At 39.0% G+C, this 16440-nt stretch overlaps 1 protein-coding gene across 1 annotated transcript; it reads right to left on the bottom strand.

Annotated features, from left to right (window-relative positions):
• Nucleotides 1-6818: 6818 nt before the first annotated feature.
• Nucleotides 6819-15805, bottom strand: MGARP (mitochondria-localized glutamic acid-rich protein). Its single transcript, XM_014549007.1, has 4 exons — nucleotides 15677-15805; nucleotides 12625-12728; nucleotides 8969-9062; nucleotides 6819-7663 (listed from the first exon to the last, which is right to left on the bottom strand). The coding sequence occupies exons 1-4, from the start codon at nucleotides 15735-15737 to the stop codon at nucleotides 7218-7220; spliced, it is 705 nt and encodes a 234-aa protein (XP_014404493.1). The 5' UTR covers nucleotides 15738-15805; the 3' UTR covers nucleotides 6819-7217.
• Nucleotides 15806-16440: the final 635 nt, after the last annotated feature.

Raw genomic sequence — 16440 nt, 5'->3', positions numbered from 1 at the left:
TCTCATCGATGTTTCTAGCTCTCTATCCCTCTCCCTTCCTCTCTGTAAAAAATCAATAAAATATATTTTAAAAAAATAAAAAGAAGTTATAATTATTTTAGTAAAGTTAACAATCTGAACTCTTCTCAGTATTTACCTCTTGGGATATATTTAGGTTGAATCCTATGGAATTCCTATCTCTGTAGGTCAAAAATGGCTGCATAACAGTAGTTTCATAGAGGTCAACTCTAGAAAACAGAGCATAATTCCATGAGCCTTATAATATTATTCAGCAAGCATTTATTGAGGGCCTACTACGGTGTTTCTTCTCAAGCAATTCCTATTCTATTCAGAAAGTCTAAAATATAAACAAATAAATGAAAAACAGAATGATAAATGCAATAATAGAGAATAACACACAGGAAGGTGTGATAGACTTAGCTCAGTTAGGTGAGGAAAGGTGTTGCAAAGCAGATGTTGTTTGAGCTGAGTAATTAGAAGTTGAGCCAGCTGAGGGATTAGGAGTGTCTTTTCAGGTAGAGTGAACAGCATGTACAAGATCCTTGAGACATAATATGAACAGGGTGACAAGTTCAAGTAATGATGCTGTTAAATCATTTAGACTGTCTGGTTCATGGGGAAGGGAGGGTGGCTGGAGGCTGCAGGAAAGTAGGAATAAGGGCAGAACATAAGACTGGGGTGAGATTGGACAGGTGTGTTTTGACTGTCATATTCAGAATAAGAATTTTGACTGTAAAGTAATAACAAATTTAAATGTCCTCAATTGGGTATTGCTGGATTAGTGAAAAGTTTTACACTAGAAGATAACAGGACCAACTTGCCATCTATATATACAAAAGGCTAATATGCTAAGTGTCCAACCATTCGACGTTTGACTGGTAGCTATGATGCACACTTACCACCAGGGGGCAGATGCTCAACACACAGGCATGGAAACATGGAACAGACTGATGAATCTCAGAGGGAAGCAGGGAGGGCAGGAAGAGATTAACCAAAGATCTTATATGCATACTAGAGGCCTGGTGCACAAATTCATGAGCCGGTGGGGTCCCTCAGCCTGGCCTGTGCCCTCTCACAATCCAGGACCGCTTGGGGGATGTCTAACTGCCAGTTTGGGCCCGATCCCCACAGGCCAGGGACCCCGCCAGTGCACGAATTCGTGCACCGGGCCTCTAGTTTTAGAAGAATTGACAAATAGTAGGAAGACTTGCTAAGCAGCTACAGGTGTGAGGTATTGAACCAAGGTAACAGTTGGAGAGAGTTTGGAGATGGAGAGGACTGGAAGGAGGGAGAGATGTGATGGTAGTAAATTCAAAAGAGCTTGGTTCCAGAATGTTTTGCTACTATTTGAGGTCTTTTCAAAAATGCACTATTTTCCTTATTGAAAGTTCTATATGACTAAAATAACTGATTTGTTTCTTTGTAAAACCTGTTGTTTTAAATATCTTAATAGAATAAAATCACTGCATGATAAATCGATTACTATCTAATCTAAAGATTAATTTTAAAAATCAGTCTAATTGGTGATTCTAGTTGAGACAAAATAGGTATAACCACATCAAAAATGCACTATTTTCCTTATTGAAAGTTCTATATGACTAAAATAACTGATTTGTTTCTTTGTAAAACCCGTTGTTTTAAATATCTTAATAGAATAAAATCACTGCATGATAAATCGATTACTATCTAATCTAAAGATTAATTTTAAAAATCAGTCTAATTGGTGATTCTAATTGAGACAAAATAGGTATAACCACAGTCTACATAGAATGTTCCCCTCCAAAGGGGATTCTTTCCGTAGTCTGAGTGAGAGCATTTCTGCTGTGGGAGGAGAGATTCCCATTCTTAAAGGGGGAGCAGGGAGTGAGGGGGGATAATGCCCACAATTTTCTCATCTTCATGTCATGTGATGAAGGAAAAAAGAAACAAATTTTATCTTTATTCTATTCCCCTACCCCAGAAATCCATAAGAAATAATCTCAGAAAAATAAAAGTTAAGTTTTTATATTAGTTTAATCATTAATTTGGTCAATGATTACTTAAAAGTATATATCCATGTGAAAAATTCAAATACTAATATTTACCTTTCCAAATTCCTCCAACTTATTCACTAAAAACTTAGCCAAAATGATAAATAAAATAAAATATTTTTCTGGAAATATTTTAGAGGAACATTTAACTAGGGAAAACATTATATAATATGCTTGATTATAATGGACAGTGCTGCTTCTGGTCAACAGATGCTATCTGACAGGACAAATACTTGGCACAGAAATTACTAACACATTCAGAAACTAATCTTTCCTGAATCCAGCTGCAACTCTCAAAAGCTGGCTTGAAATACACAGTCCTTTGTGATAGAAAATTTAGACTGTTTTTAAAAAAGACTGGGTAGTTATCTCAGATGTATTGTTCATGACTGTGTCATACATTTCTTTCAAGAATTAAAATAATAGAAATTTGTAGTAATATTTGTATTTACTTTTAAATTTAAATTAATATTTAAATGTCAGTGTCTCATTAGAATGGGTGTTTCATTTTTCTAAACTTAAGTCTTCCTTTATATCTGTCTTCATCAAAGTGAAGTAATATGGTTATCTGATTCTGCTGCCAGTTTTTAGCTTTTACTATAGACTTCACATTCTGAGCCCCACACTCTATCCCACTTTGACTTTTTAAAATATATATTTTATTGATTTCAGAGAGGAAGGGAGAAGGAGAGAGAGAGAGAAACATCAATGATAAGAGAGAATCATTGATCTGCTGCCTCCTGCATGCCCCCCACTGGGGATGGAGCAACCCCCGCATGTGCCCTATTGGGAATCAAACCCTGACCTCCTGGTTCACAGGTCAATGCTCAACCACTGAGCCATGCTGGCCAGGCCCACTTTGATTTTTTTAACATGTTTTTGTGTGTGTGTGGGGGGGGTTTGTTGTTGTTGTTGCTTTTAATCTTCACCTGAGGATATTTTTTCATTGATTTTTAGAGAGTGGAAGGGAGAGGGAGAGGCAGAGAGATCGATTGGTTGCCTCCCTTAGGCACCCCGACCAGGGCTGGGAATTGAGCTGCAACCAAAGTATGTGCCCTTGACCTGAATCAAACCTGGACCTTTCAGTCTGTGGGCCAATGCTCTATCCACTGAGCCAAACCAGCTAGGGTCATGTATTTTTGTATTTTATTAAAATCAGTCAATGGTCTGATAATAAAAGTGCTTTCTATGGACTACTGTTGTTAAACTTGCATTACATTGCTTGTTAAATTTGAAAAAGGTTCATAAACTATAGGTTGCTTTTGGACTTGATAGCTGCTGCTTCAAGAGAACTCTCAGTCACTTGCACAGCATCAAATAAATATTGACTTTTAAAAGGGAAAAAATCCCTAAGTCTGCAGTCGCATTTAGTTGTTCTAAAAAAGTTTTCAGAAAAGGAAACAATTGGCCTAGACTCGGTTCAGCCAAACAAATTTGGGATCTGCTGGGCACAGCTAGTTCTTTCTTCGTCCCTGGTGAGGAATGTGAAATGCAGTAATACAAAGCAAGTCTGTATCAAATTCCAAGTTCAGTTTCATTTCCTAACTATTTTAAGTACATATCACTGCTTAAACTACCTCATTTTCATGGCTTAATACACAGCTATCTTATTTGCTCACAATTATGTGGCTCAGCAGTTTGGTCTGTGTTCGGCTGGGTGGTCCTTATCTGATCTTGCCTGGGCTCACTCAGACAATTGCAGTCCTCCGGCATCAAGGCGGGAGCTGGATGGTCTAGGATGGCCTCATTCATAGCTGGGGTTAGCGCTAGTTGTAGGTGGGGCCTCTCTCTCCATATGGTCTCATTCTCATGGAGGCTAGCCCAGGTTTCTTCACATGGTGGTCTCAGGGTTCCAAGAGTATGAGTGCTTCCACAGTCACTTTCACAGCATATTATCAAATCAGAGTACAAGGCAAACCAAATTCAAGGGGGTGGAAAAACAGTCTGCATTTCTCTTAAAAAAATAAAAAATATATATATGTATATATATGTGTCTATATGGGCATATATACATATATATTTCTTAATTGATCTCAGAGGGGAAGAAAGAAGAAGAGAGAGATAGAAACATCGATGATGAGAGAGAATCATTGATTGGCTGCCTCCTGCACACTCTACACTGGGGATCAAGCCTGCAATCAGAAATGTGCCCTGGCCCAGACTCAAACCGTGTCCTCCTGGTTCATAGGTCAACACTCAACCACTGAGCCACGCTGGCTGGGCCAGTCTGCATCTTTTGATGGGAAGATATATAAAGTCACACTTCACAAGGTTGTGTATACAAGGGGAAAATCTGTGGCTATTTTTTATCCAAATTCACTACACTAACAATGGCTCAAAATTCAGAAACAATACAGCAATTTGATTACCTAGAATTTAAAAATCTCTTGTACTAAAAAAAATACCATAATTAAGAAGGTGAATGACACATTGGAAAAATATTTATAATTGATATCATAGACAAAAGCTTACCATCTTTAGTACATAAATAGTTTCTAAAAAAAATAGAATAGGAAAGTACTGACAACACCAAAAAATTCACTGGAGAAATGAACAGATAATTTGCAGAAAAATATAAATGTACATGGATCTTAACCAAAGGGAAAAATGTTCAACCTCGTTCTTAATAAAGGAAATGCAAATTAAAACTACACTAAGATATAATTTCTCACCTATCACATGAGCAAAAATCTAAATGCTTGACAATACACTCTGACAGAAAGCAGGCACTGCATACATTGCTATTTCTCAACAGAAACTATGCAGGCCAGAAGGGAGTGTCAAGAAATATTCAAAGTGATGAATAGCAAGAACCTACAACCAAGATTACTCTACCCAGCAAAGCTATCATTTAGAATTGAAGGTCAGATAAAGAGCTTCACAGTCCGTAGTTCTTACTGCCCGTAGGGACTTTTTCCCCCAGCTCTGGAACCCTGGGCTGGGGGTCTGGTATGGGGCTGGGACCGCTCACTCCTCCAGGCAGCCTCTGAAGAGGCAGTCTCCCTCTTGATTAAAAAAGTGGCACACCGGGTGCCCGACCAGCCCATTCCGCGCCTCCTCACCTCCTACCAGTCTTAATGTGCTTTCTTCTTTACCTCTCTGGTTGTAGTACTTCCACTCAGCCAGATTTCCTGCAGTTCTGGATGATACTTGTTCTGTATTTTAGTTGTAATTTTGATGTGGTTGTGGGAGGCAGCAAATACAGGCGGTTACCTATGCCCCCATCTTGGTTCTCAAGACCAAACATTCTTGATAGCAGAACAGAATAATAGAAACAGCTTGGTTCTTGAAGAGTGAACCACAGAATAAGCCAACCCTGGGGCTGCCCGACCTCTGGATGGCTAGTTACATAGTCATAACTATCTTCCTGTTGTTTGGTCCATTTTGAGTTGGCTTCTGTTATTTGCAAGAGATTGACTGAAGGGGTGCTCTCAGGAGAATAAGAGGAGGACAACCAGATAGGACTGGAGAAAAGCTAAGCAAGGATCTAATGTTGGCTGGAAACCAGTTTCAGCCTGAGCCCCAGGAGGGCTCTGGAGCATGAGTTGGCCTCACCTGTTGTACCACTCTGGCAGTAGTCCTTGTGAGCTGCCTCTGAGGAGAGGTGTGTGTAACAGCGGCTGAGAGTAAATGTACTGGCCCAGTTAAGGGGATCTAGGCAGAGCATCCACAACCACCACAACTAGCCAACCTCCTCCAAGTATAGCCCAAATCTTACCAAACCCTGTGTGATCTAGCCCATCCCTGCAGAATCAGTCTCTTTCTCTCTGAAATCATCTCCAACTATTGTCCCTCTTTTTCACTCCACTTTAGCCACACTGGGCACCTTGCAATTCTCTTTGCTTCAAATCCTTTGCACTTCTCATCTGGAATGATTCTCCCCTGCCCACCACTCACGTCCTCATGACTTGGTCCCTTATATATCCTTCAGGTTTTACTCACAAGACAGCTTCTTAGTAAGGCTGTCTCTGGCTGCCATATCTAAAATGATGACAACTTCCACCCCTAACCAACACATATAACCCCTTCACTTGCATTACTTTTCTTTTTAAACACTTATCAGTATTTAATATACTATGTAGTTTTCTTACTTATTTTGTTTATTGTTTGATCATACTCTAGAACAGCGGTTCTCAACCTGTGGGTCGCGACCCCTTTGGGGGTCGAACGACTCTTTCACAGGGGTCACCTAAGACCATCGGAAAACACATATATAATTACATATTGTTTTTGTGATTAATCACTATGCTTTAATTATGTTCAATTTGTAACAATGAAAATACATCCTGCATATCAGATATTTACATTACGATTCATAACAGTAGCAAAATTACAGTTATGATGTAGCAACGAAAATAATTTTATGGTTGGGGGTCACCACAACATGAGGAACTGTATTAAAGGGTCGCAGCATTAGGAAGGTTGAGAACCACTGCTCTAGAATATAAATTGGGAAGGGTTGGGCTTTTCATCTTTTAAAAAAATTCTCACCACGTAAAACTGGCAGGTTCCAGATGGTCAGTTAATATTTGTTGAGTGAATGAATGATTCCTGGCATAAAGTGTAAGTCCTTAATATACATTGATTAAACTGAATTAAATTGAAATGGAAAATATGAGCACAGACCCATTGTAATATAGATGGGAGAAAGGACACATATGTTGCTATATGCAGAGTCCTCCTTAAATTACATGATTTCTTGGATAATATTGCAATGTTCATGTGATGTTATGTGTTAATATATATTATATTATTTATACATATATTGGTGAATAAAAATAGAAGCACTAAATATTTTAAAATTTTATTTAAATGAGTTCAAATCAAAACTTGAGAATCTACATTTACACACATTACAGTAAGGTAAGGGCACAGCAAAGTTAAAGTGAACGCAGGTTGTATAGATAGCTCAATTCCTATGACATAAAACTTAAATCCAAAGATGAAAATCTTGAAGCTCTCTACTGCAGTGTCATAGTCTGACCTCAGAGACTAGAAAACTTCAGTCACGTGTAATCTCAAATGTCTCAACCCTGAAACCTATCAGCGGATACCAAACACCTTCAAGGCACATTAAAGTTTTCTAGAAAAGGCGCCTTTAAAAAAAACTAAAACTAAGATGACTAAAACTACAAAAGCACCTATCAGACTTGCGATGGCGTTTATGCCGAGTGTGAATCTGCAAGGTTAGCCTTGAGTCGCGGCCTCAGCACCAACTCTGGCTTCTTCCTGTAAACCATCCCCAGCAGAGGGTTCTGACTCAACCGGAGAATTCTCTTCTTCCAGTTCAGCATATTCATCAGAGCTTTCGTTCTCGGTTGTACCTTTATCGTTACTGATGGCAACGGCTTCATCCGGAGCTGCACTGGTGACCTCCGAGGTGGCTCCGGTGCTGACTTGGGCGCTTTCGCAGGGGGTGACATTTGGAACCTCTGGCTCCGTTTCAGCACCGACCGCGGTGATCTCCACCTGAGCAGCCTCCGCAGCGTCGGGACAGGCTGAAGCCTCCTCTGCTCTGCCTGCAGCTGCAGCGTCGGAGCTTTCTTCCGCATCCGCCACCTGAGCTTCCTCCGAAGATACTTCAGGGGCCTCTGAACTTGCTTTCTCCGCTCCCTCCAGGTTCTCTTTTTCACCTGTAAGATTTAGCCCATTAAGCAAAGTATTAATCGAAAGAGCATGGAAGACAGAAGAACACTGTGCGGTCACTTTAAAAAATGAGACATCTATATGTACTGATATGTAATGCAACGTAGACTGTGAAGTGGGAAAAGAGCAATGTATACAGTTTGGTACTGTTTGTATTAGGACAGAAGGAGGGTAAGTTATATGCATAGATAGTTATATTTGCAAAGACTCTCCTCAGGATTCAGAGAAACTGATATTATTGGTTGCCCCTGGGAAGAGAAAATGGGGGATCTGCTTTTCTATAAATGTTTTGAACATGTTGAACTTAAAAATATTAGTTTATATGTATTATTTATTCAAATACAAAGAACAGGAAAATAAACAGCCAACCCATCACGAGACAGCATGGAAATGTAGCCAACTTACTAGGCATTGACTCTGAGGAATCACTAATTTATTCTCAACCTCGGTGTTGTCATCTGTAAAATGTCATCTATCTCACAGAACTTTTGTGAGGACTGATTAAAATGTTGTGTATAAAAAGGGGTTTAAAACCACTAAAATGCTATGGAAATGCATTTTATTATTATTACAATCTGCCTTCTTATGATTATATTAAGTAACGTTCACTAATACATTGTTTCTTATTGTCATGACTAAAGGTTAAAACTGGTCCATGAACAGCTATTATCTATCACCAAATAGTGATCATAGTAATTGATAATAATAGTATTATAGTTGAAAATGGAAGAAAGTATGGTTCAAGAAAGCAGTTTAAGGCAAGAAACATTTACTTGGGTGAAAATGTAATGTTGCTGTTCCTGTAGTTGCCATTTTATTGATCAGATCAACTGAGGGACTCAACAGATATGACTGATTATACTAATGTCAAGTGTACTTTGGGCAAAGATACTAGATGGTCTCAATCAAAACTGAAACAAAAATTAGTTTTATGATTTAAAAAAAAAAGAATGAGGGAAATGAAAGGTCAAGCTGCTGAGAGGCAGATACTAAAATTATGCTGCATGAATGGGAACTTGAGTAGGAGAAAAGTAATATTACCACACAAAGAAGTCAAAACTGCTGGTCAGCAGTATAAATGCAAAACGTTTTCATTTATTAAATGCCCTCGTCCAAAACGTATAACAATATTCTCTAGGTTTTGGGTGGCTTTTCCTTTTTGAATGAACTCCTACCCAGAGTCATTCTGGATTAAGTCAGTAAAGAAGCCAAAAGAAAATAGTGTTCATTGCTAGGCTAAGGTGATGAAAATCAGAGTTTTAAGGAAAACAATACTAATAAATTCACTTTACCTTGAAGTGGCTGTAACTCTGCTCTGTTTTTTTCTTTCAAATTTTTTATATGTCCAGTGTGTTTGACTTGCTCTGATGTGACTGTCCTGTAAGTCTGAAAGCAAATGTGTACTTATTATTCACAAGCATTTTTTTCAACATGATTTATATTCATCATGCCAAATTCAAAGGTGTATGCAATTCAAAGAAGAGAAGACAATGTATATCATCTACTCTTTTTATTGTTGTTGTTAATCCTCACTGGAGGATATTTTTTGTATTGATTTTTAGAGAGAGTGGAAGGAAGGGAGGGAGGGAGAGGGAAAGAGAGAAAGAGAGAGAGAGAGAACTACATTGGCCAGGGCCCTATCATTTACTCTTGAATTTCCTATTTGGAAACCTTTGTCATTAAGTAGGAAAGAAGGAAAGAAACAATGCTGTAACCGGGGTCAAGGATAACTGAAAACCGAGTAGATAGAAAGACAAAGACAAATTAGGACCAATATGCTGAGTCAGCACCCTCAGTTCTCAGCACACCAATGCTGCCTGAACCTGTGTAGAAGTTCACATACCTGAACTGACCAGCAGCAACATCCTAAGGGACATTAGTCTTATTGTTCAAGGGGCTAGAACACGAGGTAAGAAAAAAAACTACTTAAAGCAGAATGGAGTAATTCACACTCATGTGTGGCCCAGAGAACCTCTCTTTTCCAAAATAACATCGTCAAACAGAAGAGTGTTTCCATCAGGCCTCAAATTTATAATTTATTAAACAAATGATATTATTTATTAAACATAAGCATTTAAAATATACCACAACTTGCCCTAGCTGGTTTGGCTCAGTAGAGAGAGTGTGGGCCTGCAGACTGAAAGGTCCTGGGTTTGGTTCTGGTCAAGGTCAGATGCCCGGGTTGCAGGCTCAATCCCAATAAGGGACATGCAGGAGGCATCCAATCAATGATTCTCTCGCATCACTGATGTGTCTCTCTTCCTCTCCCTTCCTCTCTCTCTAAAAATCAATAAAAATATTTTTAAAAATATATACCCAAACTTTAATAAATCAGTATGGCATTATGTTTTTTAATATACCCAGACCTTCAAATAATTGAAATGACCTAGGCCTTTCTCAGATTCTAAGAGGCCCTCATGATAGATTTTACTTGGAAATGAAAAACTGCTCTTGGCTACCATGGATTCAATTCAGATAAATCTAATATAGAACTTATTTTAGTACAGGACAAGGAAGGGGAGGAGAAGACTAGAATTCAGGTTTTTAAATACCTCACATTCTGTATCTCCTCCTGAAAGTAGCCTAACATTCTTGGAAATTAACACTTCCAAGATTTAGGATTAAAACTATATATAATATTAGAGGTGGAAGGGGACTTAGAAATCATTACCTGTCCAACTTCATTCCCATTGTGAGACAATAAGGCCAGAAAGGGCTCTCAGGGGTCGTCAGTTTATAACTTCCAGTTTAAGATAGTTTTTGTAAAGAAAGATTTAGTAGACAGGAGAGGTTCATGTCTAGCACGAGTAAACCTAATTAGGGATATAGTGATGCCCAGGTGAAATTAAGTCTTCTGGCTCCCACAAAATCATATGGCCTAGTCCAATATCTATTTTTCCAGTTGTATCCAACTGTAGTAGCCCTGGGCAGTAGATTCAGCATTATGCAATAGAATGATAGTAGAAGCGAAGGAATCTGGGTATGAGTGAAAGGTGGTAGGTTAGTAGAGGACAATAATATAAATGACATGTTTGAAGTTTCCTGGCTTCTTGAGGCTCTCAAAATACTGAAGATTAGAAGATGTATTTAGATTTGGCTATCTACATAGTTCTACAAACTGCTCCTAGTTATGACTAAAAATCCGTCTATTCTAATAAAAGGGTAATATGCTAATTAGACCAGGAGACCTTCCGGACATCCTTCCGGACAAAGCCATGGTGGCGGGGCCAAGAGGGCCAGAGGGAAGCCAGCCCAGGTCCTGGATGCCTGTGGGCAGCCCTAGGGAAGCCAGCCTGAGTCCCAGGTGCCAGAGGGAAGTCGGTGCCAGCAGCCAGGGGAAGGAAGGCTTATTCTTGCACAAATTTTTGTGCATAGGGCCTCTAGTCTATACTAATAAAAGTGTAAAGCCACAGTGGCTGGGGTTGAGGCAGATGTGGTTAGGGGTGATCATGAAGGAAGGGAGCAGTTAGGGGTGATCAGATTGGCAGGGGAGGGCAGTTAGGGGTGATCAGACTGGCAGGCAGAGTGGTTAGGGGCAATCAGGCAGGCAGGCAGGTGAGCAGTTAGGAGCCAGCGGTCCCGGATTGTGAGAGGGATGTCTGACTGCCAGTTTAGGCCCAATTCCTGTGGGATCGGGCCTATACCGGCAGTCGGACATCCCCTGAGGGGTCCCAGATTGTAGAGGGTGCAGGCCAGGCTGAGAGACACCCTACCCCCAGTGCATGAATTTCATGCTCTGGGCCACTAGTTTATGCATATTTCTGTAGTGTTGAGCCAAAATGCAGTGACTGTGTATTCCTATGGTTTCCAAAGGATTTATACTTATTCTACTTTTATTCATAATGAAGAGTAGATTTCAATTTAGAAAGTTTATGACAGAATGGGGAAAGATGAAATAGGCTCATCTTATTTGATTCACAAATGTTCCATTGTTTTAGCTCCAAGATCATATTATTAAAAGCTTTGTTTTACTGTGATTATATAGGGGGGACTGGATATGGGGACCAGGGAGGAAAGCATTATTTTAATTTTATATATGTCTATTTTGAATTTTTAAAATTTACGGATAAATATTACTTTTTAAAAATAATAAGAGTATATATAAAGATATAAAGCTAATAAAAACTATGGAGATAGTTAAAAGATTGGGGGAGGGAGAAATGAATAAATAGAGCACAAGGGATTTTTAGGGTAGTGAAAATACTCTGTATAATACTGTAATGGTGGATGCATATCATTATACATTTGTCAAAACCCCTATAATGAACAAAGAGTGAAGTCTAATGTAAACTATGGACTTTAGTTAGTAGTAATGTATCAATATTGATTCATCAGTTGTAACAAACATGCCACACTAAAGCACGATTATTGACAGGGAAAAGCTGAAACCGGGGTGAGAGGAAATACATGGGAACTGTCTGAATTTTCTGTTAATTTTTTTGTAAACCCACAACTGCTCTAAGAAATAAAGTCTATTAACTTTTAAAAAAAGTTAATCTTCCAAAACAATTCCTGTTAAATGTTAGTAATAGTATCTACCTTATAGAATTGTTGTAATTATTAAATGAGCCCTAGACTGTCACATGACATTCAAATGTCAGCTATTACTATTAATATTTATAATAACACTAGAGGCCCGATGCACGAAATCCATGCAAGGAGTTTGGCCCTCGCAGCTGCAGCGGCTTGCCTCGGCCCTCGCAGCCCCAGCTTAGTCCGGAGGGTCATTCGACTGTCCGGTCTAATTAGCATATTACACTTTTATTATTATAGATTGTTTTTACTGAAAGTCATCCATTCTTAAAGGTATTAAGAAATATTGAGTTTATACTTTAAAAAGCTTCATAATCTTGTTATTTAATCTCATGTCCTGACCTTAACATTGCTTTGAGTTTTACCACAGGTTGTAAAATATCAGAATTCCTGCACACTGTGGTTAAACACTTACATAGTATCCACCAGCACTGACCGTGACACCTACAACCAGATAGTAGATCATATTTGATCCAGATGATCCAGGGAACTTGTTAGATGACATCCAGCGAAGAGATGCTAGGAAAACAAGTTTAAACACGGTTAGCTCCACTGCTTAAGCAAAAGTACTTTAAATAAGTATTTCTTTGAAAATATTTCTGCTCAGTGAACCTAGAATCTATTAACATCAAGTGACTTTAGCTTAAGGGAATATGACATTATGAGATAACGGTAATAATTCCACTTGACATTTTCCCAATATAATTTGACAAGTACTTATGAAACCTGTCATTGTGATGCTAAGCACCAGGCTTTCCTTGGAAGGAGTGCAGGCATGGGTAAGGAGAAATGACAAAAGCACTAAACAATTTCAACTGTCAAACAAGATGCATACAAGCAAAAGAAATCCATTGCTGTATGTACTCCATCTTTTAGTCGAAAAGATGACTTTTCCAAAAAAAAAAATTAAATATATTTGTAGTTGAAATTTATGTTAAATAAAACATTTCTGTTGAAATCTAACACACTTCTATAAATCTGTAATACAAATGCATATATATCTATTTCTAATATAAAGCCTTTAAAGATGAGCAGTGAGAAGCTTTTCTAAGACAAATGTTGCAACAAGATCATATCTGAAACAGAAGTACAATTCTGTACAAACTAATAGAAAAGATGAAAGTGCTGTGTTCTTTATTTAAATATGTTTACTCTGCAGTGCTAGAGCTTATATATACACCATATTCCCTGGAATTGAATTTTTATAATAGACTCAAACCTAGAAGTAGTTTAAAGTTCACATAGCTCAAATTCTTTATTTTACAGATAAAAATGAGGAAACATTTATTTATCCATTGACAAACACAGTTGAGCACGTGTTACCTGTTTGTCATTCTTAGAAGCATTAGTATATAACTGTAAACAAGACACACGAGGTTACTGGCCTCAAGTAGCTCACAGTTTAGAAAGAAGGAACAGATGTCAGACAAATAACTATAGACAATCATTTCAATGCAGTATGACAAAGGCTGTCATAGATAGTGGAAGCTTCAACAACAGCATGAAAACACAGTGAGGAAACTCAGCTAGTTGCCTCAAAGCAGCTGTCACTATTCAAAGACATGATCTGAGTTTTAAAGGAAAGTAGGAGTTTGTCAGATAAATAAATGAAAGGAAAATTGCACTAGGGGCAGAGATACAACATGAGGCATGAGTTGAGTGACTTGGAAAGAATAAAGGCATTTGATTTGGTGGGGGACTAGTAGAAGTCATGTTTTGCAGAGGGCACATCTTAAAAAAAAATTGCACTGATTCCGAATCTTTGTAGTAGTCAAATTGGAAAAAAATCCACATATATGTTCTTAATTTGAATATAAATAATTATCTCTTAGAAAAAAATATTTTCCCTACAAATGTGCCCCAATAGCCCGTGGTAGAAGGCTATGGCATTGACTTGTAGTGGGGCTTTTGTTGGTTTAAAAAGACATTTGCTATTACATAGGGAATATGTCAGTTTCATAGTTGTCAACCAGACATAAGTATCAAAAAGTTTTTTTAAATACGAAGAAATAAATAAAATTATAAGAGATTTAAGTAAAGACAAATACAATTATGGCAAAGTTATTAAAAAGAACAATGGAATGGGAAATAAATATTCAATAAGGATTAATTAGATAAATTTTAGCATATTCATACAATGGGAAACAAATAGCCATTAGAACTTTTCCAGAAGAATATTTACTTACTTTAGAAAATATTTACAATATGTTAAGTGAAAGGTTATACAGGAATATCCCAGATTTGTGGAAGCAATATGCATAAGGAAAAAATATGCATGAGGTAAAAAAAAGGTCTGAAACATTAAATAAACTAAAATGTAAATAATGGTATTCACTGAGTAGTAGGATTACAGGTGACTACTATTTTGCCTTTCTGTGTGTTTTTAAAATACTGTATTATAAACCTAAATTATTTATTTATTAAAAAGATGCATTTTAAAAGAAAAACTAGAGAACAAAATTTGATGAGGCAGTTACAATTTTATCCTTCAATAAAACTGAAACAATTTTTTCTTTCGTCAAAGTGGAATTAATAAAAGGTTAATTGATGTCCATGACTGAAGCTAAATATCTAGTCAATAATAATTCTTCAAATTCACGAAAAAATCAGCGCTACAAAAAAGTAATTAGGTGAAAGTTAGAGAAAGACCAATACTGCTACAACCAGTATTGCTAACTACCTATTTAAAAATTTTAAACCACTTTTCTTTTGCCCCCAATTGGAAAGAAAATTATTTGAAATGTATGAAGCTAAAAAAAAAAAAATGCGTAATGACCATGGGGGAAGCAGACGGATAACCAGAGTGCAAAAGGCCAGGTCAACGGTCATCTTTCTCCCTCCCCCTCTGCCCCCCATCACACAGCCTTTTAACTTCAGAAGTTTAAGATGAATGGCTTCTCCCATTTCATCATTGAAAAAAAAAATTGCTTTATTTCACTCGGTTTTAAAGATCAGAGAAAACGAAGACGCCTTATTTCCCTTGCTTGTAAGGCAACTTCTTCCCACCAACATTTTAAGAGAAAAAGAAAGCTAGCTGGACAGACCTTCCTTCCCTCCCACCATTATCACCAGCACAGGCCTAATCGAAGTGAAAAAATATTGGCCCATGGAATTTTCGCAAGTCTTTATCACACTCCGTCTCAAATGCACAAACTGGGATAAAGCTACCTGGCAAGCCTTAGGGAGTGAGGCGACGTGAAGAAAGAACTGAGAAAACTGAGAACTTTCGACGAAGTGGTCTAGGAGCAGCCTCCCCCCCCCCCCCCCCCCCCATCCCCACCATCAGGACAGGGAAAAGGGAGGGGAAACAGATGAGGAGTCAGAAAGAGCTGGCTGGGGCAGAACCGCACTCGAGCACGAACCTGGTGGCCTGGCAAATACTGCCACGCTCACACTTAAGCACCTACGTGTCCCAGGCACTGTGCTAGTCCCATTCGTACTTGTCAATTAATAAGCTACCAGCTCACAGTGCAACTTTCCCCGTAGGAAATCTTTGAAGATGCTCTTTTCCCCCATGAATTCGCACATCCAAAGGTGTTAAATACAAGGACGATGGAGGCAAACAGCTGGACAACTCCAGGTTTATTTGCAGCCGCCAAGAAAAATGCTTCTTCCGAAGGCCACATCCTTGCGGGAGGGCGTGGGGAATGCCCCGGCCCAGGCTCAGGGGTCGAGGCTGCCGCGCCGGCCAAGCCTTGAGTTTACTTACTCAAGAGCCTTAACCAGCTTCCACTGGGCTAGCACTCTGGCCCCAGCCTGCCCGGCTCACTGGGCAGTGCCTATCTTCCCCACAGCCCGGTGCCTCTGCTTCTCCAGGAACCCGGAGAGCGCACTGGTCCCTATAGCAATAAAAATGGTAAGCCAAGCGTGTGTTAGCCGGGCTCTGTTCTCAGCGCGTTAACCAACCCATTGAAACTCAACTATTATAGGCCCCATTTACAAATGAGGAAACGGAGGTTAAAGCACTTGCCCAACATCAAGATTTGAACCCAGAAAGTCAAGTCGGGTTTCAGAAGCCCCGCTGGAAAGGTTCCCTACTTTCAAAATCTCCAAGAACTTCGGGGCATCTAACCCTGCGACCCTCCCGCATTGCTTCCCCCCACCCACAAGGCAGGCTTGTTGCGGCTTGGGGTTGGGTTGGCCCACCCGGGGCAGACAGGCACAGAGGGACGCCCGCGGGATCCACGCACGAAGCTCCTGTGCTCTTCGCGGCCAGCGCCTCACTCACCGT

Source organism: Myotis brandtii, unplaced genomic scaffold (genome assembly GCF_000412655.1).
Source record: "Myotis brandtii unplaced genomic scaffold, ASM41265v1 scaffold53, whole genome shotgun sequence".
Taxonomy (NCBI): Eukaryota; Metazoa; Chordata; class Mammalia; order Chiroptera; family Vespertilionidae; genus Myotis; species Myotis brandtii.
The sequence above is the reverse complement of the archived record's forward strand: the minus strand, read 5'-3'. Positions and strand labels throughout refer to the sequence as shown.

Bases quoted from the DNA above. Each gene is read 5' to 3' on its own strand.
- MGARP (XM_014549007.1), bottom strand. From the start codon at position 15,737: ATGTGCGAATTCATGGGGGAAAAGAGCATCTTCAAAGATTTCCTACGG. The intron at 12,729-15,676 runs GTGAGCTGGTAG...TTGTTTTCCTAG, and splicing joins CCTACGGGGAAAGTTGCACT to CATCTCTTCGCTGGATGTCA. The intron at 7,664-8,968 runs GTAAAGTGAATT...TAAATCTTACAG, and splicing joins AGAGTTACAGCCACTTCAAG to GTGAAAAAGAGAACCTGGAG.